At 38.1% G+C, this 26,408-nt stretch overlaps 1 protein-coding gene across 1 annotated transcript in view; it reads right to left on the bottom strand.

Annotated features, from left to right (window-relative positions):
• The window catches only part of LOC126253486 (WD repeat-containing protein 3), a 127,005-nt gene that overhangs the window by 71,152 nt on the left and 29,445 nt on the right, over window positions 1-26,408 (bottom strand). Inside the window, exons 4-7 of the mRNA XM_049954858.1 lie at window positions 23,993-24,190; window positions 21,593-21,781; window positions 7,113-7,315; window positions 440-584 (exon numbers count right to left, since the gene is read on the bottom strand). Coding sequence (XP_049810815.1) covers window positions 440-584; window positions 7,113-7,315; window positions 21,593-21,781; window positions 23,993-24,190 — 735 coding nt within the window. The remainder of the gene's footprint in view (window positions 1-439; window positions 585-7,112; window positions 7,316-21,592; window positions 21,782-23,992; window positions 24,191-26,408) is intronic.

Below are 26,408 nucleotides of genomic sequence, written 5' to 3'. Positions count from 1 at the left end.
AACAAAGCACAAAATATTATTAAAATAAACAGTTATTGCTACAAGTGTTGCTTGAGTATGTATACTTTTATTGTATTGATGTTTTACATGTGAACATTTTACATTATACTTGACTGTGACCATTATGAACATCAATATGACATAATAATTACTATTAAGTAGTCTCTTTATTGTTCTTTCCATTATGTGTTTTGGTGGAGCACACCATCAGGTGGATTTATTACAATCCAAAAGGCATAAACATTTACTACCTGATTACTGTGGGAAACTTGTGGCAATGTACTGCAGCAGAAGATAGAAGTCTCCAGAGGTAGGTACTGGCCAACAAGTCGGGCCCATTATTCGATATTTAAAAATAAGTCTTTCATAAAATCAAACAATGGAAAATCCAGGATGGAATGTAACAATAGTAGAATTTCATAAAACAAATAAAACTTACTCTTAATTCCTTCTGACTCCCCATAATTACATGTGCTGCCTTAATTTTTCCATTTGCTTTAATTACAGGTAATCTTGCAACTTCATCTTTCAATCCAGGGACCAGGGATGTATCAGCCTCAGGTGGATCACAGTTCTCTTCTGCCCTACAAATGTTTTGGACATAATGCATTACCCATGAACTGTAAAGTACATGTAGTACTTTTGTACGCAAACATAGCAAAACACATAGCCTTTAAGCTTTTTCTTTTGTGCTGCTGAGAAAGAGGAGCATGGAGAATGGGGAGTGAAACAATCAGGTTTCACCAAACACAGGAAGAGGAGTAATTCAGAGAGAGAGAGAGAGAGGGGGGGGGGGGATAGTGTTCCACCTCCCTAACATAATGCACCACAGAATTATTCTTTATGTTTCACAACTAGTAAGGACTGTTATCTACTGTCACCATGCATACTGATCTTTCTTCCCTGAGAACCAGTACATCATATGATTGACTAGGAACTGATTCATTGCTCATTTCACAAAAAGAGCTTCAACAAAGTGTTCACAGATGCAAACACTAACCCAAAGTGTCAAACTCCTACGAATTCAGAATTAGGGAGCAACACAGCAAAATAAATATACACATTACAACAAGTGTTGTAGTCAATTTAGTAATGTCAAAATGTTTCAGTTTCTTACAACACAGATCTGAAATATTATAAAACCATCCCATTATGAAGAACAAATGGCTGACCTCTGACAGTTTTCTACTAAGAACAGTTTTTAAACTATCTTTCGTACCACGTGAATATCTTCAAATGCGTGTAGGCTTAGATTCAAGGGGAGAAGGTAATGAAAGAATAAGCATAATCAAACTAAAAAAATAAAATTGCCATAAAATAACACTTTAATCAGAAGAAAGACAGTCAGTTCGACAGCATACATTTTTGAAATCAAAATCTGATGCTGGGTAACATTCAGTACTATCTCACTCCAGCCCGTGCTATGTTTGCATCTTCTTTGGCACACTATCTGGAAGATGGTTGAGCTATTGATGACAACAGCTCACCTGAGACCATCCAGTATCTGCGGAAGGTTCTTGCAAGTTTCAATTGGTACCAAGCATGCTCAAATTCTGCACCTGCCAATGTAACAATGAAGCTAATCTCTGTTTCTCTCTCCCTCCCTTCAAAAAATCTCTTTTCTTGTTTGTTCATAATCAACAACTACAGATCACACTGATCATGTGAAGACAACTGCGTTTGTCTGGGACATAGCTCTCTCAGCTGCATGATAGTTGTGTTTGTCTGGGACATAGCGCTGTCAGCTGCCTCCAACAAACCAACACAAACTTCTATAGCATTCTCCCTGGGTACCTATGAGCCAAAATTACCAAGCAGCAATCATCAGCTGGTGCTGTTGACTACCAGCTACCACTATGTAAAGATTTTCAGTACTGTATGTCTGACGACAGAGGTTGAATGTTTCACTTTCATCACTGTGGTGCATGCCACTTCAGTGTAAAACTACCCTTTGTAACAACTGTTCTTCCTGTAAAATGACAATGTACATACAATATAACCTTGAAATGACCCTACAAGACATGTTGACAGAGTGGACAGTGCACACAAGCCACTTCATCCTGTTCAAGATTGAAAACCTAGGGCACTCTACTGAACCGCACTGAAAATACAAGTTTACTTTTGCCTACGTTACACAGGTGGGCCGTACATAACGATGTTCCATGGTTAATAATACTGCTAAAGAGGGATTGAGAGAGTGGTGAGAGTCAAAAAGAAATAAAGCCTTATAAGAGACACAAGAAAATGAAATACTGAGATGAAAGTTGTTCATTAGTGTCAGTCAATTGAGACAAATTGAAGTCAATGGGACAAAATAATAACCCAAAAACTTCCTTGACATAGACTATGTTCACTCTTCCCTCCCAATGGTCATCTAAAAAATGTCAATATGAAAGTTGCATTTATGTAAATTATTCCTTTTATGGCTTTGACATCCATTGTAAGCAAATCTATTTTGATGATGAGTCTCTTTGCAAATGCATCATCAGTCTTACAACTTCTTTCTTATCTACCACAACTGTTCAAACAAAATATGGATGTTCCCACAAAAAAGCAATACAGAAACTTGCCAGCAGTAGCCTTGATGAAATATTGTGGAATTTAGACAATGTGATCTGCAGGCAAACCCAAAAACAATGTTTTTAACAATTCTGCTGTGGTAACATAAAGTAGCACAACAATTAAATGTTTTCTAACTACTGTAACAGTATTTAATAACAGGATAAAAATTCTATGTAGGGCAATGCAAATAATGTTAAAGACAAAATTTCACTGTATAAATGAATCACAGAGAAATATTTGGAAATAGAAACAGTAAATTGGACATTTTCAACTTGCATTCTTCTGTATGGTATTAAACAGTGCACAAAACGCGCACGCACGCACGCACACAAAGCCAGCAACCATATGGTTGCACATTTGTTAAACAATGGAAAGACCAGGTTGGAATAACAGCAATGTTATAAAAAGGATAGATTGCTACTCACCATAAAGATAAAACACTGAGTTGCATACAGGAATACGAAAAGACTGTAACACACTAAGCTTTTGGTCAAAGCCTTCTTCAGAAAGGAAATACACCATTCACACCAGTAAGCACAACTCACGTACATATGAGCACAACCTCTGGCCAGAGATAGCAGTCTTGTGTGCGTGAGGTGTGCTTGTTTGTGTGAATGTGTGTGTGTGTGTGTGTGTGTGTGTGTTTCCTTTCTGGAGGAGGCTTTGGCCGAAAGATCAGAGTGTAACAGTCTTTTTGTTGTGCCTGCCTGCAACTTAATCTATCATCTTTATGGTGCTTCGCAATCAATTCTTTTCATAATACTGTTGTACTTCTATTAGTAACACTATGCCACACATAGTGAGAAGGACCAATTTATAGAAACTTGCAATCTTCTTCAAGATGTCGACTGCAGTTAAATCAGCCACAACAACCTGCATCATGGCAGACTACTGTAAAGGACAAGTTAAGAACAGCCAAAGCTGCTCTGAGACAGTCATATTCATATCATCAAGAATGTTTCAAATTAGATGAACTGTGTAACGGAACCTATTAAAGGCTTTACTTTACCGAAGTATGCGATACCCTCCAAATTCAACCAGTTTAACGAGTATTTATGATTATAGAAAAGTTATTGTGTATGTTAACAATGATTGCATAACATGTCTCCATAAACAGTCAACCCATTAAATTATACTGAATAACTGACCCACACAAAAGTTAATATCACCTGATCACTGATACAGCAAATGTCATCATGTAAAAACACTTAAGTTCATCTTAAATAATTAATATGAAGTATGAAAAAATAGTGGCCAACTAACATATTTTGGATCTCCTTAAATAAAAATCACCCAATGAAACCTATTTGTTCGCTAGGACCGTTTTCACTCAGTATTCACGTAAACACTCCTATTTTAGGCAAAAACCAATGTAATTCTTAATAATTCATGTTATTTACTTATTTATGCAAATTAGAGAAGTCAATTGACAAACTTCTAAAAAATGGCCTTTTTGTAACAAAGAATTATTCTGTCAAGTCAACAAATGTCTGTCATTTTAATAACCTGTTAAATTATGTCACTCGGTATAAATTAATAACTTTTCTGCACAAATTACGAGAGCAGTTGTACATGTGACTTATAAACTATATCTCTTTTTAGTAGTTCTTTGACAAGGTTATAAATACAAGCAGCAAGAAGGGTCGGGAGCGGAGTCTGAATGTCACTTTGGTGAAGTGTATGTGTGTTATTGTTCGAGGTGGATAAACATTGCAAAGAACATGTAAAAGAAGTGCTACTTTGTGTTGTGTCATTGTCTTTGGTGGACAGTGGAATTAAGATGGCCACCAGAGTAATAAATATTTGAAGTTTAAATACTTGTTGGTTTCGCTCATTATTTATCATCAAAAGCACATCAAAAACACGGGACCTCATCTTTTTACCCCTAGACAACCAGATTTAGAGCCAGCATTAGCATCGAGACACAGCAGCAATCCAGCAAGCAGCAGCGATTACCACAATGCATTTTAATGGCGCCAACCTAACATCAACTGCTAACAAGCTCTGTAAATGGGAGTGAAATAGTGCGATTATAGCAATATCTATGACTAGGTGACCATTATAAAAGTCTTCCAATTGTGTATATTTAGTGTGTATATTTTCTACTTTTGTATCTACATTAGTGGTATACAGGTTGTTTTCATTTAAACTTTCAACTTTAACTTGTAATTCTTTTCTGAAGTGTATCAACTGTTCTCTAGTGTCCTTACTGAGGGTAGTTTTAATTTCCTCACACTTCTCATTGATATGAGTACTTAATAGATCAAAATTCAAACTTAACTTATCCAGTCTATCTGTGTTTTCTTCAAGTTTCAAACCTAATAGATCAAACCTGTCTGTGTTTTCTTTAAGTTTCAAATTTACTTGTTCACTCGATTGTTTAAGTTGCGAGCTTATTTGAGTTGCAAACCCTGTTAGCCACTCCGTTAAGTTTAATTGTTCACCCTCCCCTGGTTCAATTTTTACATTTCCTACGATCTAATCACTCTCAGGTAGAGACATGTTAACTATTAACTTTTTAAACGACAACAACAAGAAAATACCTTGCTTTTTTTCTGTAGCTCTGCTATGATGTCATGGTCGGTGTTCCTTGTTGGCTTTCTTCACTTTTATTTGGTTTTATCGAAGCTGAAGTCTTGATTGATGAATTCCATTGACATAATCCAGATGTTAATCTTCTGAGTGGTGTGATAATAATTTTTCGTAGTCACACATACACACGTTTTTTCACTTTGAAATATTTTCACTGTTGCCACACTGCACAAATAAACTTTTTGTAGTGCTAAGCACTTACGAAATTTATCGCTGCACTATTATCATCGATGCACTTAAAGATCCCCCACTTTTATAATGGTTGCCTAGTCGTAGATATTGCTATAATCGCACTATTTCAATCCCATTTACGGAGCTTGTTAGCACTTGATGATAGGTTGATGCCATTAAAATGCAATGTGGTAATCGCAGCTGCTTGCTGGATCGCTGCTGTGTCTCGATGTTAATGCTGGCACTAAATCTGGTTGTCTAGGGGTACAAATATGAGGTCCCGTGTTTTTGATGTGCTTTTGATGATAAATAATGAATGAAACCAACAAATATTTAAACTTCAAATATTTATTACTCTGGTGGCCATCTTAATTCCACTGTCCACCAAAGACAATGACACAACACAAAGTCCCGCGCCCGGGTTCGATTCCCGGCGGGGTCAGGGATTTTCTCTGCCTCGTGATGACTGGGTGTTGTGTGATGTCCTTAGGTTAGTTAGGTTTAAGTAGTTCAAAGGGACTGATGACCATAGATGTTAAGTCCCATAGTGCTCAGAGCCATCTGAACAACACAAAGTAGCACTTCTTTTACATGTTCTTTGCAATGTTTATCCACCTCGAACAATAACACACATACACTTCACCAAAGTGACATTCAGACTCCGCTCCCGACCCTTCTTGCTGCTTGTATTTATAACCTTGTCAAAGAACTACTAAAAAGAGATATAGTTTATAAGTCACATGTACAACTGCTCTCGTAATTTGTGCAGAAAAGTTATTAATTTATACCGAGTGACATAATTTAACAGGTTATTAAAATGACAGACATTTGTTGACTTGACAGAATAATTCTTTGTTACAAAAAGGCCATTTTTTAGAAGTTTGTCAATTGACTTCTCTAATTTGCATAAATAAGTAAATAACATGAATTATTAAGAATTACATTGGTTTTCGCCTAAAATAGGAGTGTTTATGTGAATACTGAGTGAAAACGGTCCTAGCGAACAAATAGGTTTCACTGGGTGATTTTTATTTAAGGAGATCCAAAATACGTAAGTTGGCCACTATTTTTCGTACTTCATATTAATTACTTAAGATGAACTTAAGTGTTTTTACATGATGACATTTGCTGTATCAGTGATCAAGTGATATTAACTTTTGTGTGGGTCAGTTATTCAGTATAATTTAATGGGTTGACTGTTTATGGAGACATGTTATGCAATCATTGTTAACATACACAATAACTTTTCTATAATCATAAATACTCGTTAAACTGGTTGAATTTGGAGGGTATCGCATACTTCGGTAAAGTAAAGCCTTTAATAGGTTCTGTTACAACTGGAAGATGGAACTGACTGTATTTGAGGAGGAGAAATTCTGAAATCTACCATTTGACTCATTTAGCAACAACATAACAAAGAAATTATTTATGATTTTATTCCAAGCTGTTACTTTCTCAGCAACAGTAGTATGGTATATATTTCAGGAAAAAATTCAGTCATCAGTTGAAGAGTTATTTCTGTCTTGCTCAGCAGTTTTGACAGATCACCCTTGAGTCTTCAAAAATACTAAAAAACATTGGGATGCATGAATTTTAGTTTGAAAGAAATTATTACTGCATTTCCGATATATGTTTGTGCAATACAAAACACATAAACATTTTCCACTCTTATATCAAACAGCCTTATAACAGATGCTCAATAAGCAATAACTACCTTTAAAATATATATTTAGCTGGATAATTTAAATACATTTATATGCTAAATTAATAGATTCTTGTGGAAATACCGGGAAAGTCTTTTTTTCTCCTTTTTTTGCCTCTTCTTAAAGCGTGCTTGTGTTTCTTCATCCGATTTAAAGTGATACAATTCCAAACTGTTATCAGTTCCATGGCAGCACAACACCTGTCCAGTAGAGTCTGCAGTTAAAGATACAACTCGGCCCTTCCCAAATCGGAGTAGAGATCCTGCCTTCTGACACATAACTGGACTCTGCAACAAATCAAATCTCTAATAACCAACAGCTGGCATGAAAATAATGTCAGTTAGATGACACATAACCCAGAAGTCATACAAAGCCTCAAAGCATACTAACTGATATCAAAAATAAAATATATGAGACATACGAAATCCTGTGTGTACAATACCAATTACTAACAGCTACACTTAAAAATACATCCAGGTGGGCATTCACACAATAAAATTAAAAAAGTTATTTTGCAACTAAATTTCTCTCATAAATAACATTACTGAAACTGCCAATAAAAATGGAACATTGTGCCCTTCTTCTGCCAAATATTTACCACTCAGCTAAAAGCACGAACTACTCACTAATTACAGTTTCTAAAGAAGCAACGATCAACAATGTGAGGGTGCAGAAAGCAATAGAAGCCACTGTATTACAGCCACACAATGTTTATCCACATGGCGTATGGCCTGTAATAGGAAGTGTCATGATGATCTCTCCATTGGCACATGATTCTGAGTTACTCCCCCATTTGGATCTCAGGGAGAGCCTGCCAAGGCAGAGGTAACCATCCAAAGAGGATGAAATAAGCAACAAAAGAATAAGATTCTATGAATCAGAGCGTGGAATGTCAGATGTTTGAAAATGGCCTGAAAGCTACAAAATATGAGAAGGGAAATGCAACGGTTTAATCAATCTAGATAACAGTGTGGGTCAGTCAGGTGAGATGGAAAGAAAAAATTGATTTCTGGTATGATGAGTACAGAAAAGTTCAGTGATAGGGTTGTTCTCATCAAACAAAGTCCAACAACAACGCTTCGGGTATATGTGCAGACATCACAAGTAGATGAGGATGAGATAAAGTATATAAGGATACTGAATAGGTAATTCATTATGTAAAAGCAGATGAAAATCTAATAGCCATAGGGGACTGGACTGCAGCAGTAGGGGAAGGAATAGAAGAGTGAGTTAGGGAGAAATGTAGGCTTGGTGGTATGAATGAAAGACGAGAAGAACTATTGAGTTCTGCAATAAATTTCAGCCAGTAACAGTGAACACAAAGTTCAATAATCATAAGAGGAGGAGGAATACGTGGAAAAGGTCTGGAGACAGGAAAATTCCAGTTGGATCACATTCCATCATGGTCAGATAAAGATTCCAAAATCAGATATTTGATTGTAAGGTGAACCCAGTAGCAGACATAGACGTAGATCACAATTTACTAATGATGATGAGAGGACTGAAGTTTAAAGAGAATTGTCTGGAGGAATCGATGTGGAAAGAAGTGGGATATTGAAGTGCCGAGGACTGATGAGATGTGATCGAAGTTCTCTAAAACTGTGATTACTGTACGAAAGAATATCACAGTAGGTAGTTCAGTTGAAAAGAAATGGAGATCTCTAAAATGAGCAATCACAGAAGTTGGACACACAAACATACATACAAGGAATGCAAGTGTGAAGAAACTTTGGGTAACAGAATAAATACTTCCACTAATTGATGAAAGAAGATAGAACAAAATCGTTCAGGCAAAAACAGGACTAGTAAATTAGGAATGAAATAAATAGGAAGGGCAAGGAAGCAATGATGGAATGGCTGCAGGAAAAATGTGAAGAAATCAAAAAATAAATGGTCGTTGTAAGGACTGCTATAGCATAAAGAGAAGTCAAAACAACCTTTTATAAAATTAAAAACAAGGGTGGCAACACTATTAAGAAGCCATGAGAATTTGACTGTCATACTCAGAGGGGGGAGAGATGGATGGAAAGAGTGCATTAAGGTCTCTACAGGGGGGGGGGGGGGGAGGGGTGGACTTGTCTGATGACATGACAGAAAAAGAAATGGGAGTCAATTTGGAAGACACAGGGATACCACTATTGCAGCCCAAGTTTGAGAGAGCTTCGGAAGCATAGAAAGAGTGTGTGTGTGTGTGTGTGTGTGTGTGTGTGTGTGTGTGTGTTTTCTACTTCTCATGAAGGATGTAGACCAAAATGTAATGTGCCCCAAGTGTTAGCAGATTTCGTGACTGTGTGTTTTCACGCAGTAAAAATTACAGTATCTATGTAATGTTAAATGAACCAGATCGGCAACTTTTTGTTCTCTCTCTTCTTGATCAACCATTATCTGGTACGATTGCAGTTAAGTAGAGATTCTGTTATTTGTGCTCATTATGTGTAATAATAATAATAATAATAATAATAATTTAATTTAATTGTGTTTATCATTATGACTAATCATACCTTTTTTCCTCAGTTTTTTCATGAATTTAATAAGTAAATGTGGCTTACTTTGTTCGGGGATGTCTGTTGGTGAATGACCGCATATTAATGGTACCAATCAGTGGAATACGACTGGTCTGCTTTTAAAATAGAACCTGTTTTTAAAATTTCACCTTTTGCAAAACGAAGTCCAACAGCTTTTAGGCGTAAATCGCGTCCCAAAATTACACTTGCCAACAGACATTCCCGGTAGAGAAACCTAGCTAAAAAATATGGTGGTAATTAAATTCCAAAATTTCAATATTTAATTTCAAAAAGATAAAAAAATAATAAAATTAAAATAAAAGAAAAACCGCCACCATAAAAATGGCTTCCTTAGTGCAGGACTTATATACAAGGGCCGTTCAGAAAGTAACCTCCGGTTGATTTAAAAAAATACACCAAGTTAAATAAAAATATTTTAATATATACATCTTACAACTACATCTTTGCACTATTTTTCTACATAGTCTCCATAGCGATTGAGGCACTTATCGTATCTCTTCACAAGCTTTGAAATTCCTTCTGCATAAAAATCACCCGCTTGTGCCTGGAGCCAGCCTGTGACCGCATCTTTGAGCTCTTCGTCGTCATCAAACCGCTGTGACCCGAGCCATTTCTTCAAATGCATGAAGAGGTGATAATCACTTGGCGCCAGGTCTGGGCTGTAAGGTGGATGGTTGATAACGTCCCACTTGAAGGACTCAAGAAGGGCCGTTGTTCTGCGAGCAGAGTGAGGACGGGCGTTATCGTGCAAAAAAAACGATACCGGAAGTCAGCATACCACGGCGTTTGTTCTGTATAGCCCGTCGTAACTTTTTTATTGTTTCACAGTACACGTCTTGATTAATGGTCGTACCACGTTCCATGAATTCAACCAACAATACCCCTTTGGCATCCCAAAACACCGTTGCCATCAGTTTTCTGGCAGAAAAATCTTGCGAGGCTTTTCTTGGTTTGGTAGGCGAATTTGAATGTGCCCACATCTTTGATTGTTCTTTTGTCTCAGGGTTCACGTACTTAATCCAGGTTTCGTCACCGGTCACGATTCTGTTTAACAATGGTTCTCCTTCGTCCTCATAACGTGACAGAAAGTCTAATGCAGAGGCCATTCTTTGAGTTTTGTGGTGGTCGGTAAGAATTTTGGGCACCCATCGTGCACAGAACTTACGGTAACCCAATCTTGCTGTCACTATCTCGTACAAGAGAGTCTTAAAATCTGTGGAAAACCAGTAGACAACTCCGACATTGAGAAACGTCGATTTTCACGAACTTTTGCATCAACTGTCTGAACGAGTTCGTCAGTCACCAATGATGGTCTGAACGAGTTCGTCAGTCACCAATGATGGTCTACCACTCCTCTCTTCATCATGAACGTTTTCTCGTCCACTTTTAAATAAACGTACCCATTCACGGACAACTCCTTCACTCATAACTCTTGGTCCGTACACGGCACAAAGCTCACGATGAATAGCTGCTGCAGAATATCCTTTGGCTGTAAAAAACCTTATGACAGCACGCACTTCACATTTGGCGGGGTTTTCTATTGCAGCACACATTTCAAACTGCCACAAAAACTAAACTAGCGCAGGTACGACATTCACTCGACCACGGCTTGATGCCGACTGACCTGTTGAGTGCGTGAACGCACAGATGGCGTCGCTACTCCCCCCCACAACCCGCACTGTGACCAATCGGAGGTTACTTTCTGAACCGCCCTCGTATGTATGTATATGCATTATTGTAAATTTGGTATCTAAAAAATAATTGTATATTTCTGTTACATGAAAAACCACTGTAATGAGATACGAGACAGTGTCAACAAGCTGGGTAATACGAGACGTGGAGCATGATCCTTAAAAGAAAAATCCACGACTCAAGAGGTTGCTGAAGCGCAGTAAGAAACGAGGTAAGGACATTACTGTTTTCCTTTGTTCTGATGCACAAAAGTCAGTTAGGGAGTGTTAAATTCTAAAAAACATTGCTCACAATAGTTTGCAAATTTTATTTGTGAATTTTGCAAAACTTAATGTTGGCAAGATGGCAACTTTCTAGAACGACTGAGAATTGTTGCTTGATTATTTTATTGTAAATTGCTATACATTAACAGTAATTCTTACTAAATAACATTTGCCGTGCATAAATTGAAGAGAATTAATGGTCAATTTTATTAAATTCAGTGAGGTTTATTTTTTAAATTCATGAGCAAAGGCAGTAGAAACTTTAAAATGGCTACACTGCCCGGAGTAGAATCAGATGTAGACAGTGCCGAGCAAAATATGGCAAGTCAAGAAACACAAAATAATTAATTGTTGGCAGGTGAAAATGCACCTAAGGCAGAATAGACTGAAGAACTCACCCAGAGTGAATCAGTACCTACTAATTTTTCAGAACTGTTCACATTTTTCAGAGAACAGATGCAAAGTTTACATCGCTCTCTTCAGGAACAAAATGCACACTTTATAGAAGAAAAAGTAACAGACAGTTTAGATGCAAAACTGCAAACTGCAGCCACTGAAATCAAAACTAGTAGGAGTGTTAGTTTAGATGCAAAACTACAAAACGTAACTAACTGTTTAGATGCAAAACTTCAAAATGTGACTGACAGTTTAGACGCAAAACTTCAAAATCAGACTGACAGTTTAAATAGAAAACTTCAAACTTCAGCCACTGAAATTCAAAATAATATAATAACATTAGTAAACAAAAATTTGAATGCCATAGCCCATCAGATACAAGAAAATGTTGCCACACAAATCTGCGATGACCTTGATGAAAAATTTAGTAAAACTGACACTAACTTCAAAAATATTAGTGATGAATTTGACGACATGCGAAAAACATACAAGCATTTGCCCAAAGCTGTCAATGACGTAACCAAACAGGTCGCACAAGTTAATGCAGTACATTACAAAATGCTATGCAGCAAATAACTACACAGGTACAGGCACTCGCTATCGAACAGGAGAAATCCGTAGAAGCGAAGTTTGTAGAGAAAGGCAATCAATTTACCATTGACTTTATAAACTGGCTGAATGTGAAAGACAACCAATTTCAAGAATGTTTACAGAATGAACTGCCTGTAGTCGTAAAGAAAGCGACAAACAAAGCTTTGTCTGCAGCAAACATGTTAGGTGAAAACATCGAACATGTTTCTGAATGGAAACAGACACTTACACAGGAAGTACACACGTTACAAAGAGAGCTGACAGCGATAAAAAACGCAACAGGCGAGGCTGATTTGCGTGTCAATAATTTGCCAGAGGCGCAGACTGTGACATCTCGAGCAGCAACACCAAACAGCTGTTCAGCAACAGAGCCCAGTCCGCAACCCGTTCACCTACCTTGTGAACAGGGGGCGGCCAGTTCTCTTTCTAATATACTTGTGGAAGAGAGTTTACTAAAATACAGACAATTCCAAAGTTTTACACCTGATCGCAAAACATCACACCCTGTCACTTTTATCAAAAGCTTCCATAGTATACTACCAAAGTCGTGGAACGGTAAACAGAAAATACAATTTGTCACTACCCATAATCAAGGTGATGGAGCCTTATGGGCAAATGGAGTAATAGATTATTGCCATACTTATGAGGAATTCGAGAACACTTTTCTAAATAAATATTCGCCAGCAAAAACACAAGAACATTTAAGGCATGAGGGATATAATCCTGAGATGTACAATAGTAAAGTAGGTACACTGCGTAAATATTTTGAGAAGTATATAAATAAGATGAAATACTGGGATGAACCAATGCTCAAACAAGAAGTCTATGGCTTTTAAAATCAAAATTACCAGTATCAATAAAAGAAAAACTACTTCATGTACAGATTCAGGTGTAGAACTTTTCATTTCAATGCTTAATTCTATTGACCTGTTGCATGAAGAAGCAAAATTGAACGGGCGAGGGGGGGGGGGGGGGGGAAGGGGGGGGGGCAGTAATGCTCAAGCATCGAGTAACAACTGTAATAACTATTATCAATATCAATAAAAATGGTAATAGTAACAAAAATGGGAATAGTTTGTCTTAGTCTTACAATAGTAATAATAACCTAGGACCATGGGATGGAAGAAATTCTCCTCCTTTTAATAAGTGGCATAGGCAAGACAACAGGTATCATCCAGGGTACACTAATTACAATAGTAATAACAATAATCAACCAAACCACTGACAACCAAAAACACAGCAGTCAAACAGTAATTGGCATCCTAACACAGGAACCAATCAGCTGGCGCTCCTGCACCACCGAACAGTGCCACTGAACACAACTAGAGGCAACAGCCACCAGTAAGAATAATAGAAGTGGTGGGCAACACTATGCCCAGCACTACAGAGGCGTTATAAACTAAATGCGACTTCATACAGACCTCATATGGCGGTTGTGGAAGAAGCAGGGGGCAAATGTCGTAAAAGCCTGTATTTAATCAGACATAATCAGGAAAATCCCCCCATGAACCATGGACCTTGCCGTTGGTGGGGAGGCTTGCGTGCCTCAGCGATACAGATAGCCGTACCGTATCTGTTGAGAGGCCAGACAAACGCGTGGTTCCTGAAGAGGGGCAGCAGCCTTTTCAGTAGTTGCAGGGGCAACAGTCTGGATGATTGACTGATCTGGCCTTGTAACACTAACCAAAACGGCCTTGCTGTGCTGGTACTGTGAAGGGTTGAAAGAACGGGGAAACTACAGCCGTAATTTTTCCCGACGGCATGCAGCTCTACAGTATGGTTAAATGATGATGGCGTCTTCTTGGGTAAAATATTCCGGAGGTAAAATAGTCCCCCATTCGGATCTCCGGGCGGGGACTACTCAAGAGGACGTCGTTATCAGGAGAAAGAAAACTGGCGTTCTACGGATCGGAGCGTGGAATGTCAGATCCCTTAATCGGGCAGGTAGGTTAGAAAATTTAAAAAGGGAAATGGATAGGTTAAAGTTAGATATAGTGGGAATTAGTGAAGTTCGGTGGCAGGAGGAACAAGACTTTTGGTCAGGCGAGTACAGGGTTATAAATACAAAGTCAAATAGGGGTAATTCAGGAGTAGGTTTAATAATGAATAAAAAAATAGGAATGCGGGTAAGCTACCACAAACAGCATAGTGAACGCATTATTGTGGCCAAGATAGACACGAAGCCCACGTCTACTACAGTAACACAAGTTTATATGCCAACTAGCTCTGCAGATGACGAAGAAATGTATGATGAAATAAAAGAAATTATTCAGATAGTGAAGGGAGACGAAAATTTAATAGTCATGGGTGACTGGAATTCCTCAGTAGGAAAAGGGAGAGAGGGAAACGAAGTAGGTGAATATGGATTGGGGGTAAGAAATGAAAGAGGAAGCCGCCTTGTAGAATTTTGCACAGAGCATAACTTAATCATGGCTAACACTTGGTTCAAGAATCATAAAAGAAGGTTGTATACATGGAAGACTCCTGGAGATACTAGAAGGTATCAGATAGATTATATAATGGTAAGACAGAGATTTAGGAACCAGGTTTTAAATTGTAAGACATTTCCAGAGGCAGATGTGGACTCTGACCACAATCTATTGGTTATGAACTGTAGATTAAAACTGAAGAAACTGCAAAAAGGTGGGAATTTGAGGAGATGGAACCTGGATAAACTGAAAGAACCAGAGGTTATAGAGAGCTTCAGGGAGAGCATTAGGGAACGATTGACAGGAATGGGGGAAAGAAATACACTAGAAGAAGAATGGGTAGCTTTGAGGGATGAAGTAGTGAAGGCAGCAGAGGATCAAGTAGGTAAAAAGACGAGGGATAGTAGAAATATTTGGGTAACAGAAGAAATACTGAATTTAATTGATGAAAGGAGAAAATATAAAAATGCAGTAAATGAAGCAGGCAAAAAGGAATACAAACGTCTCAAAAATGAGATCGACAGGAAGTGCAAAATGGCTAAGCAGGGATGGCTAGAGGACAAATGTAAGGATGTAGAGGCTTGTCTCACTAGGGGTAAGATAGATACTGCCTACAGGAAAATTAAAGAGACCTTTGGAGAAAAGAGAACCACTTGTATGAATATCAAGAGCTCAGATGGCAACCCAGTTCTAAGCAAAGAAGGGAAGGCAGAAAGGTGGAAGGAATATATAGAGGGTTTATACAAGGGCGATGTACTTGAGGACAATATTATGGAAATGGAAGAGGATGTAGATGAAGATGAAATGGGAGATAAGATACTGCGTGAAGAGTTTGACAGAGCACTGAAAGACCTGAGTCGAAACAAGGCCCCGGGAGTAGACAACATTCCATTAGAACTACTGATGGCCTTGGGAGAGCCAGTCATGACAAAACTCTACCATCTGGTGAGCAAGATGTATGAGACAGGCGAAATACCCACAGACTTTTGACAACGTTAACTGGAATACTCTCTTTCAAATTCTGAAGGTGGCAGGGGTAAAATACAAGGAGCGAAAGGCTATTTACAATATGTACAGAAACCAGATGGCAGTTATAAGAGTCGAGGCGCATGAAAGGGAAGCAGTGGTTGGGAAAGGAGTGAGACAGGGTTGTAGCCTCTCCCCGATGTTATTCAATCTGTATATTGAGCAAGCAGTAAAGGAAACAAAAGAAAAATTCAGAGTAGGTATTAAAATTCATGGAGAAGAAGTAAAAACTTTGAGGTTCGCCGATGACATTGTAATTGTGTCAGAGACAGCAAAGGACTTGGAAGAGCAGTTGAACGGAATGGACAGTGTCTTGGAAGGAGGATATAAGATGAACATCAACAAAAGCAAAACGAGGATAATGGAATGTAGTCAAATTAAATCGGGTGATGCTGAGGGGATTAGATTAGGAAATGAGACACTTAAAGTAGTAAAGGAGTTTTGCTATTTAGGGAGTAAAATAACTGATGATGGTCAAAGTAGAGAGGATATAAAATGTAGACTGGCAATGGCAAGGAAATCGTTTCTGAAGAAGAGCAATTTGTTAACATCGAGTATAGATTTAAGTGTCAGGAAGTCATTTCTGAAAGTATTTGTATGGAGTGTAGCCATGTATGGAAATGAAACATGGACGATAAATAGTTTGGACAAGAAGAGAATAGAAGCTTTTGAAATGTGGTGCTACAGAAGAATGCTGAAGATAAGGTGGGTAGATCACGTAACTAATGAGGAGGTATTGAATAGGATTGGGGAGAAGAGAAGTTTGTGGCACAACTTGACTAGAAGAAGGGATCGGTTGGTAGGACATTTTTTGAGGCATCAAGGGATCACAAATTTAGCACTGGAGGGCAGCGTGGAGGGTAAAAATCGTAGAGGGAGACCAAGAGATCAATACACTAAGCAGATTCAGAATGATGTAGGTTGCAGTAGGTACTGGGAGATGAAGAAGCTTGCACAGGATAGAGTAGCATGGAGAGCTGCATCAAACCAGTCTCAGGACTGAAGACCACAACAACAACAACAAGCCTCTATTCAAGAAAGGGGTTAAAGAGATACCACCAAACTACAGACCGATTTCACTTTTGCCAGCATTCTCAAAAAGTTTAGAAAAAGTAATGTACAGGCAGCTTCTCAACCATCTGACCACAAATAACATATTATCAAGAACACAGTTTGGATTTCTGAAGGGTTCTGATATCGAGAAGGCTATTTACACCTACAGTGAAAATGTACTTAATTTGTTAAATAACAAATTACAAGCAGCAGGTATTTTCTGTGATTTGTCAAAGGCATTTGATTGTGTGAACCACAACATCCTTTTAAGTAAATTAGAATTCTATGGCGTCACGGGTAGTGCTGCAAAATGGTTCAAGTCATACCTCGGTAACAGGAAACAAAGGGTGTCAGTGCAAGGAACTAGTGAATCAAGTCATCAGTCATCATCAGAATGGGAAGAAATTACATGTGGTGTCCCACAAGGATCCATCTTAGGGGCATTGCTTTTTCTTGTGTACATTAATGATCTCTCATCAGTTACACTGCCAGAAGCAGAGTTCGTTTTGTTTGCAGATGACACAAGTATTGCAATAAATAGTATGTCGAGTGTAGTTCTAGAAAGATCTGCTAATTATGTTTTCATGGATATTAATAAATGGTTTAAAGCCAACTCACTGACATTAAACTTCGAAAAGACTCACTATATGCAATTCAGAACCTGTAAGAGGTTTCCACCCAGCATATGCATAAAGTATGAAGAAGAGCAGATAGAAGAGGTTGACAGTCTTAAATTCCTGGGATTACAACTTGATAATAAATTCAGTTGGGAGGAGCACACCACAGAACTGCAGAAACGCCTTAACAAATCTGTATTTGCAATTCGAGTGTTAGCTGACATAGGCGACATAAAAATGAAAAAGCTCGCATACTTTGCCTACTTTCATTCCATAATGTCATATGGTATAATATTTTGGGGTAACTCTTCAAGTCAAACAAAAGTTTTCAGAGTCCAAAAGCATGTAATACGTATTATTTGTGGAGTAAATTCATGGATGTCATGTAGAAACCTCTTCAAAGAACTGGGTATACTAACTACTGCCTCTCAGTATATTTACTCCTTAATGAAATTTGTCCTACATAATATATCTCTTTTTCCAACAAACAGCTCAGTTCATACATACACTACCAGGAACAAAAATGATCTGCACAAGGACTTAAAAGCACTTACTTTAGTTCAAAAAGGGGTCCACTACTCAGGAACACTCATCTTCAATAATTTGCCAGAAAACATAAAAAATTTAGTTACAAATAAAGATCAGTTTAAAAGGAGCCTGAAAGACTTACTAGTGGCCAACTCCTTCTACTCCATTGACAAATTTTTTAATGGGAACAAATGATGTATTGTATATATTCATACTATTAGTATTGTTATTTCAGCTTTTTTTTTTAAAAAAAAGAGACATGTTCCGCATCCACGAGGATCTCCTCAGCACGGATCTATGGATTGAAAAACTAACCTAATCTAATCTAATCACTGTGGGTCGTGTTTTAAAGTGAAGTGATAAAGCTACTGAGATTTTATTCTGATAGAAGTGAAATGGCAACATTGTGCCATAAGCCGATTCATATTCTGCACTACTTCTCGCGACTAATTTAAACGGCACATACCAGTTTGTGTGAGGCAAAAACAGTCAGTGAGGTCTTTAGCTCCAGTAGTAATAAATAAACTTGCATTACATGACAAAATGATGTAAAGCTAGGGTTCACTACTGTAAACAGCCACACAACTAAATTAATGTCGCGAAGAACTGCAAGAGGAAAAAGTTAGAAAGTTATAGAATATAAACACTATGTAAATGATACAGTTGGTAGCAACAACAGAGTACGTAAGCTGTGGGATTTTTCTTTGAGCACATTTGTAAGTAACATGACACGAACTGACATGTTCAGAGTAATAAGTTGCCAATGGCAAACAGAACTGTCAATGGTGAAGTAGTGCACGTAAATTTGCATTTCATGGGAGGACTCTTTATACAAGAGCAAAAAGAAATATGTGTGATCAAGAGACGTTATATGTCTGATAATACAATTTTGCCTGGTGAAATAAATACAGACACGTTGCACAAATGTCCACTGGACGGCACTCTTAGTGGCAAGTGAACTTAATTTGTTCACTCACCCAGATGACAGCATTGAAGCGATGTGATGATCCACTGAAGTGGAACACAGTGAACTGTTGTTACATGGAACTCAGATAGTATATATCATGCATAAACTGTGGAACAAACTGTAGCACTGGAACTTTATGGATGTGACGTTACATGTGACTACTACAAGCCAATGCAAAGCTAAGTGCTTAAGAAACGAAAACTTTGATAAACACTTTGCAAACATGTGTAATGTACGGTATTCTGCAGACATTAATGAATGTGCAGAAACCGAAACTAATATGCATGTGTTAGTGCAGTAACAGTGCAGATGTCAACTGACAGTAAAATGTATGAATAAAAACCATACATTAGACCCAAAGCTATCACCAAACAAACTGATGTAAATTAAGTGTTGCAAGTGATTACAACTACCGACTAATAAAATTCTCTTTAGGGAGTGTGTATTAAAAATTGTGTTACTGGCCCCAATCTACGGAAGTTTCATGTAACCCTGTATCCTGAGCTGGCTGGATCATGTCGAGCACAACCAGCCCAGAACTCCGCATTCTTCTTGCAGACAACGCAGATCGTCATGGTGCACACGTATGCAGATTTGTCAACATCACGAGCACGCCGTCGTGACCACTCTACACCACAGCAACGGCGAATGCCGCAGCCCGACTAACTTCGCCTACAATGCTTCACCTTTATGACCATTGAGCAAGAATGAATAACGTTCAACTTAGTGATTATTGTAAACTGTTTCAAAAAAAACCACGTATTTCTGGAACGAAAACCCATACGATGATTCCTAAAAATTACCACCTTAATGTTTTTCTAATGATGTAATTTGTTCATCCTGATTAATTGTACTAAATGATCTGATTTTGTCAATGTGTAACATTTTTAAATTCTATGAGAAAGGAATTGGATGCCTATGCCTTACTGTCGTTTTGCCAGGTTCCAGCAGGATCGCACCCGAATGGGAAGACAAAGTACATTTCTGGCAATGCTAAAACAGGCTCCAGCTCAAACGAATGAAATGATGAAAAAAAAGGGACTATCTAAAGACTAAAACTTAATGAAGTGATGAAAAGTTTTAAAACTTTTTACAACTTTAAAAACCTTTAAAAATTTATGGGGCTGTGTAATGTTCCCACAAGTGTTAGTGGATTTCGTGACTGTGTTTTCATGCAGTAGCACTGAGACGATTTTATCACTGCTTAATAGACACTGCGATTACAATAAAACTTCTCTGTAAATTACAGTATCTATGTAATGTTAAATGAAGCAGACTGGCAACTTTTTGTTCTCTCTCTTCTTGATCAGCCATTGTCCGGTACACTTGCAGTTAAGCAGAGATTCTGTTATTTGTGCTCATTTTGCATAATAATAATTATTTAATTTCATTGTGTTTATCATTATGACTAATCATACCTTTTTTCCTCAGTTTTTTCATGAATTTGATAAGTAAATGTGGCTTACTGTGTTCGGGGATGTCTATTGGTGAATGACCACATATTAATGGTACCAATCAGTGGAATACGACTGGTCTGCTTTCAAAGTAGAACCTGCATCTAAAATTTCACCTTTTGCAAAACGAAGTCCAATAGCTTTTAGGTGTAAATCACGTCCCAAAATTCTACTTGCCAACAGACAATCCCAGTAGAGAAGCCTAGTTAAAAAATATGGTGGTAATTAAATTCCAAAATTTCAATATTTAATTTAGCTATAATTGTGAGAGTCTTTCTGTTGTGCCTATCTGCAACTCAGCATCTCCGTTATGTGGTGAGTAGCAACTTCTCATAATATTGTAGACAAAGTTAAGGTAGTCTGCTACCTTGGAAGCAAAAAAAAAAAAAAAAACTTGACAAATGAAGGAAGTGTGGCACAGAAAGCAGACTAACACAGACAAAGAGGACACTCCTAGCCAAAAGAACACTGCCACTATTGAAAATAGGATTTAATCTGAGTAAGAAATTTCTAAGAATGTACATTTGGAGCACAGCATTGTACGGCGGTATGGAATATGGAAAAACTGGGAAAAAAAGAATCAAATTATTCTGAGATGTGGTGTTACAGAAGGATGTTCAAAATTAGGTGGAATGATAAGTAATGAGGAAGATCTCCACAAAATCAGAGAACACAACAGTTGGAATCAGAGAGAGTTGTAAAGGGTAAAAACTGTAGGAAAGATAGTTACTGGAATACATTCAATAAATGCCCGAGGAAGTAGGCTACAAGTGCTACTTTAGGATTAAGAGGCTGGCACAGGAGAGATATTTGTGGCAGGCCTCATCAAACGAGTCAGAGGACTGATGAAAAAGCAGAGAGAGAGAGAGAGAGAGAGAGAGAGAGAGAGAGAGAGAAGCAATACATGTGATTTTGGAATCTGATTGAATTCTCAAAAATATTCCTTTTAATCAGTCTTCAGAATATACACATTACTAGTGCAATCAACTTATACTTCCTAGCTTAAATATAACTGTGACTCACCAACATATCACTATCAACGTCTTCTCCAGTAAGAAAACCTTCTGTATTGGAATGTTTCACATTATTGTCAATATTTTCAGAATTGTCACCATGGACTTCTCTGAAAGTAATATTCCACACTCGCAGTTCATTATCATTGCATCCAGTTACCAAGTATTTATCTTCTTTCATCAATTCAAATCCCCAGACCTAGTGAGTGAGAAAAAGAGAGAGAGAGAGAGTGAGTTTATTTATGTCTTTTATTTACTAACGAAGCTTCACACTCTCGGAAGCATGACACAGAAGTGTAAAAAGAGTCCAAAAATATAGAAGAAAATCAATGTTTGAGTTATAATAATGTTTACTAATGCCTGTATTTACTAACTTTACTGATGGTCTCTATTGCTTTATGATAAATAACCGAATTATACTGGAGATCTTCAATCACTACCAGGATGTGTCATAACAATAAATAGTTCCTTTCATCCAAATCAATGTACAATAGACGTCTGGGAAAGAACTAGCATTCCTTTTATATCATGACATTCTCATACCACAAAAATATATTTTATCCAAATCAGCTTTGACTATATTATGACAAATTATGTAATAAGATCCAAGAAAACAACATTTTAAATGACTCAACACTGACATAATAATTTTGAACTAAAGATTTATTCTGAACACATCACTCATATATCCAAAAAAGATTTTATTAGTATGTGTGATATGAGGCAGAGTGTGCCGAAGTGACATTGTAGCCAAATACTAAACAGGCAGTATAAAAACCATCAGGAACCTTGCACTACTAGCAGAAACCTTAACGGTCCACCAGTCAGTTCACACAATTCTGCCACCTAAAGATTACTTCAAATAAATGTATTACAATCCTGGTAATGACATTCTCTCCTGGATGAATCTGTGACCTTACTGACCACAATCCTTAATCTTACATATGAGATCTTAATATTTACACCAAATACACTGCTTGCCTCCCTACTCAGGAAAATGCAATTTTTCTGAGGAGACAAACTGAAAATACTTAAATGACAACAAAAAATACACTATGTGATCAAAAGTATCCGGACAAGCCCAAAAACATACGTTTTTCATATTAGGTGCATTGTACTGCCACCTACTGCCAGGTACTCCATATCAAAGACCTCAGTAGTCATTAGACATCATGAGAGAGCAGAATGGGGCAGTCCGCGGAGCTCATGGACTTCGAACGTGGTCAGGTAATTGGGTGTCACTTGTGTCATACGTCTGTGCACGAGATTTCCACATTCCTAAACATCAATAGATCCACTGTTTCCGATGTGATAGTGAAGTGAAAATGTGAAGGGACACATACAGCACAAAAGCATAAAGGACAAGCTCGTCTGTTGACTGACAGAGACTGCCGACAGCCAAAGAGGGTCTTAATGTGTAACAGGCAGACATCTATCCAGACCATCACACAGGAGTTCCAAACTGCTTCATGATCCACTGCAAGTACTATGACAGTTAGATGGGAGGTGAGAAAACTTGGATTACATGGTTGAGTGGCTGCTCATAAGCCACACATCACACCGGTAAATACCAAATGACACCTAGCTTGGCATAAGGAGCATAAACATTGGACGACTGAACAGTGGAAAAAAGTGTGTGGAGTGACGACTCATAGTACACAATGTGACAATCAGATGGCAGGGTGTGGGTATGGCGAATGCCCAGTGGACGTCATCTGCCTGCATGTGTAGTGCCAACAGTAAAATTCGGACATGGTGGTGTTATGGTGTGGTCTTGTTTTTCATGGAGGGGGCTTGCACCCCTCGTTGTTTTGCATGGCACTATCACAGCACAGGCCAACATTGATGTTTTAAGCACCTTCTTCCTTCCCACTGTTGAAGTGCAATTTGGGGATGGCGACTGCATCTTTCAACACGGTCGAGCACCTTTTCATAATGCACATCCTGTGGCGGAGCGGTTACACGACAAAAACATCCCTGTAACGGACTGGCCTGCACAAAGTCCTGACCTGAATCCTGTAGAACACCTTTGGGACATTTTGGAATGCCGACTTCATGCCAGGCCTCACCAACCAACATCATTACCTCTAATCAGTGCAGCACTCCGTGAAGAACGGGCTGCCATTCCCCAAGAAACCTTCCAGCACCTGATTGAACGTATGCCTGCGAGAGTGGAAGTTGTCATCAAGGTTAAGGGTGGGCCAATATCAAATTGAATTCCAGCATTAGCGATGGAGGGCGTCACAAACTTGTAAGTCATTTTCAGCCAGGTGTCCGGATACTTTTGATCACATAGTGTGTAAGAAAAAGTCGTGACATATGGAAACTGTGCTATTTTAGAGAATGATCATTGGATTATGTCCTACCCAGAAATTAAATAAAATGCAGGAAATAAACATTGGAAATGTACCTCTGACTTATGGCCAACAAGGGTCTTGAAGCAATGCGCAGTATCTAAATCCCAAAATTTAATGAAGGTATCTTTGGAACTGCTGATGAGAAAGTTTTGATCTGTCATAAACCTGACATTTGTAACAACACCTTTATGTCCTGTAAGTCTATGGAGACCAGTCTCTGCAACAACATCCCACACGATCACATCTGTGTCCTGCAAATCAGAAATTCTATAAAGTAGTACACTCTAACACACACACACACACACACACACAATTAAAGAACTACACATTCAGAAATTCCTCTCCCAAATAGAGTTGTCAAGCAGTTATGATCTAAGTTTGTGTTTAAAGTTAATCTGATTATCAGTTGTTAATTTTATTATTCTCATCAGTGAGTAAAAGGTACATGAGTTTTATGGCTGTATATCTCACACCTTTCTGTGCCCTCTAAGGGTGAATGACAGGTACTGTAAGTAATTTCTCCTTCTAACATTTTACTTATGAATGTTGCTGTTGATTCTGAACTGTGACTGAATCTTCTTCTCCTTCTTCTTTTGCCTTTTCTCCTTTCATATACTGGGTAAGCAGTTATATGGTTGAGGCAATAGTAGTGGTGCTTGGTGGCTGGATATCCTTGCCGATCCCACCACTCACCCAGAGCAGGATCTGTGAACCCAATCTATTTGCATCTAGAATAAGTCTATGTTAAAATGTAAGAACGTTTTCTAAATGTTTAGAATACACCCAGGGCGAGATATGGTACCAGCCCAGTATTTACCAAGTTAAATGTAAGAAACCCTATCCAGACTGGTCAGCTCACCAGTCCTCATAATTAATCCGTGAGGTGGATTCAATCTGGGGCAGACTCGTCTCACCGTATCCTGAATCCTGAAAGTGGCGCTCTAATGCACTCGACTCTCTGAGCAGGTTGAACTTCATAAGGGAGTAAATCTACTACAGATATTATTTATCCTCCTATTTAGAATTTTATTGTTTTTAAATTTGTCGTAAATTTTCATTCTCATATTTTAAGATGTTTAAGTGTGGTACAGTAGAACTCCAATCACCTGGTTGCTCTGGACTGGACCTGTTCTGGATAATCAATTATCTGCATAATTGGATAAATCATGAAAACAGCTCAAAAGAGTTAAAATTGTGTATGCATACTACTGTAATATTAATTCAATGATTACAAAAGGATGTTGTTTAGATTTTGTAGAGTACTGTACTTATATACGGTGTCAGTTGCTAAACATATCAGTCAGAGACGGTTATTTTGCTGTCTTCAATCATTTTCATGCAGCTAAGTCTCACATCCATTTGACAGTTAGCAGCTGTATAAGGTCACACACCGGCTACAACTCAGTCCATGTCAGCACAGTGTCAAGACCTGCAAATGCCCCACCAGCTGACAGTCCTTCACCTAGTTCAGTGACAATTTCATCCTCCTGGCCACAGTTTCTTCTCTCTCACTTAAGAGTGATTTCATAGTCACTGAGATTCTGAGGAATCACTAGCAAGCCAGTCACCCATATCCTGTGCACTGCAATTGGAATGTCCAAGAATTTCCAAAAGGATGTGTGATATTTTGCCCTCTGCCACTTCTCTTCCTTCCTCTTCCTTCTCACATTTCTTCTTTTGATAGGTGTCTTTCTGTACCTTATCTTTGATTGAAATGACTTTCAATTTATTTTTTTAATGTGGCTGTCTTCACCAAATTCCATGCTTCTGCCACCATGATATAGTAGTCTTCTAAATTCAACTTTTGGTGATGAACCACAATTTTTTATAACTAAATGGTCCATGGCTGCGGCAAACTCACTATGTTTGGCGGCAAGGAGTGTGTTTTGAAACATCAATCTTCTCTGCCAAGAAGGCTTTCTGTGGTGTGGGTGGGTGTACAGTCCAGAATTACCTTACTATCTTCTTTCCCTGTGGCCTTTTGTCCCCCCCCCCCCCCCCCTCACATATGAAAATTAAATCTTACCATTCAAAAAAAGAGTAGCAGCCACCCACACCTTTGGATGATTATTGTAAAAGGTGGAAACATTTTTAACATTTTTGAAAGATTGGGGTCTTTTTGTTTTTCCTAATAGAATGGGTATTTTGTACTTTCCTGTAGAGTTAGCACAGTTCCGCAAGTAAGGTGGTCTTTACTAACCTTATGGCCAGCAGGACTAGTATCCCTTTTAGAAGCTTAGGTTGTTTCAGGTAAATCCTTCCAACTAAGGCATGTCTCACCTGCATTGTATAAAAATTCAGGGTCATAAGATTCTGTTTCAATTTTGATTTTTTCAATAAAATTCTCTGCTGCTTTTGGTTCTGCTGGTTCTTTTTCATCACTTATATCTAACTCATAAATGCCGTCCCTTCCCTTGAATTTCCATAGCCAGTCTTTGCTTACTTTAAATGAAGACAAACTGTTCATTT

The sequence above is a fragment of the Schistocerca nitens genome, chromosome 4 (genome assembly GCF_023898315.1).
Source record: "Schistocerca nitens isolate TAMUIC-IGC-003100 chromosome 4, iqSchNite1.1, whole genome shotgun sequence".
Classification (NCBI taxonomy): Eukaryota; Metazoa; Arthropoda; class Insecta; order Orthoptera; family Acrididae; genus Schistocerca; species Schistocerca nitens.
Note: the sequence above shows the minus strand (reverse complement) of the source record. Positions and strands in the feature narration are given on the sequence as shown.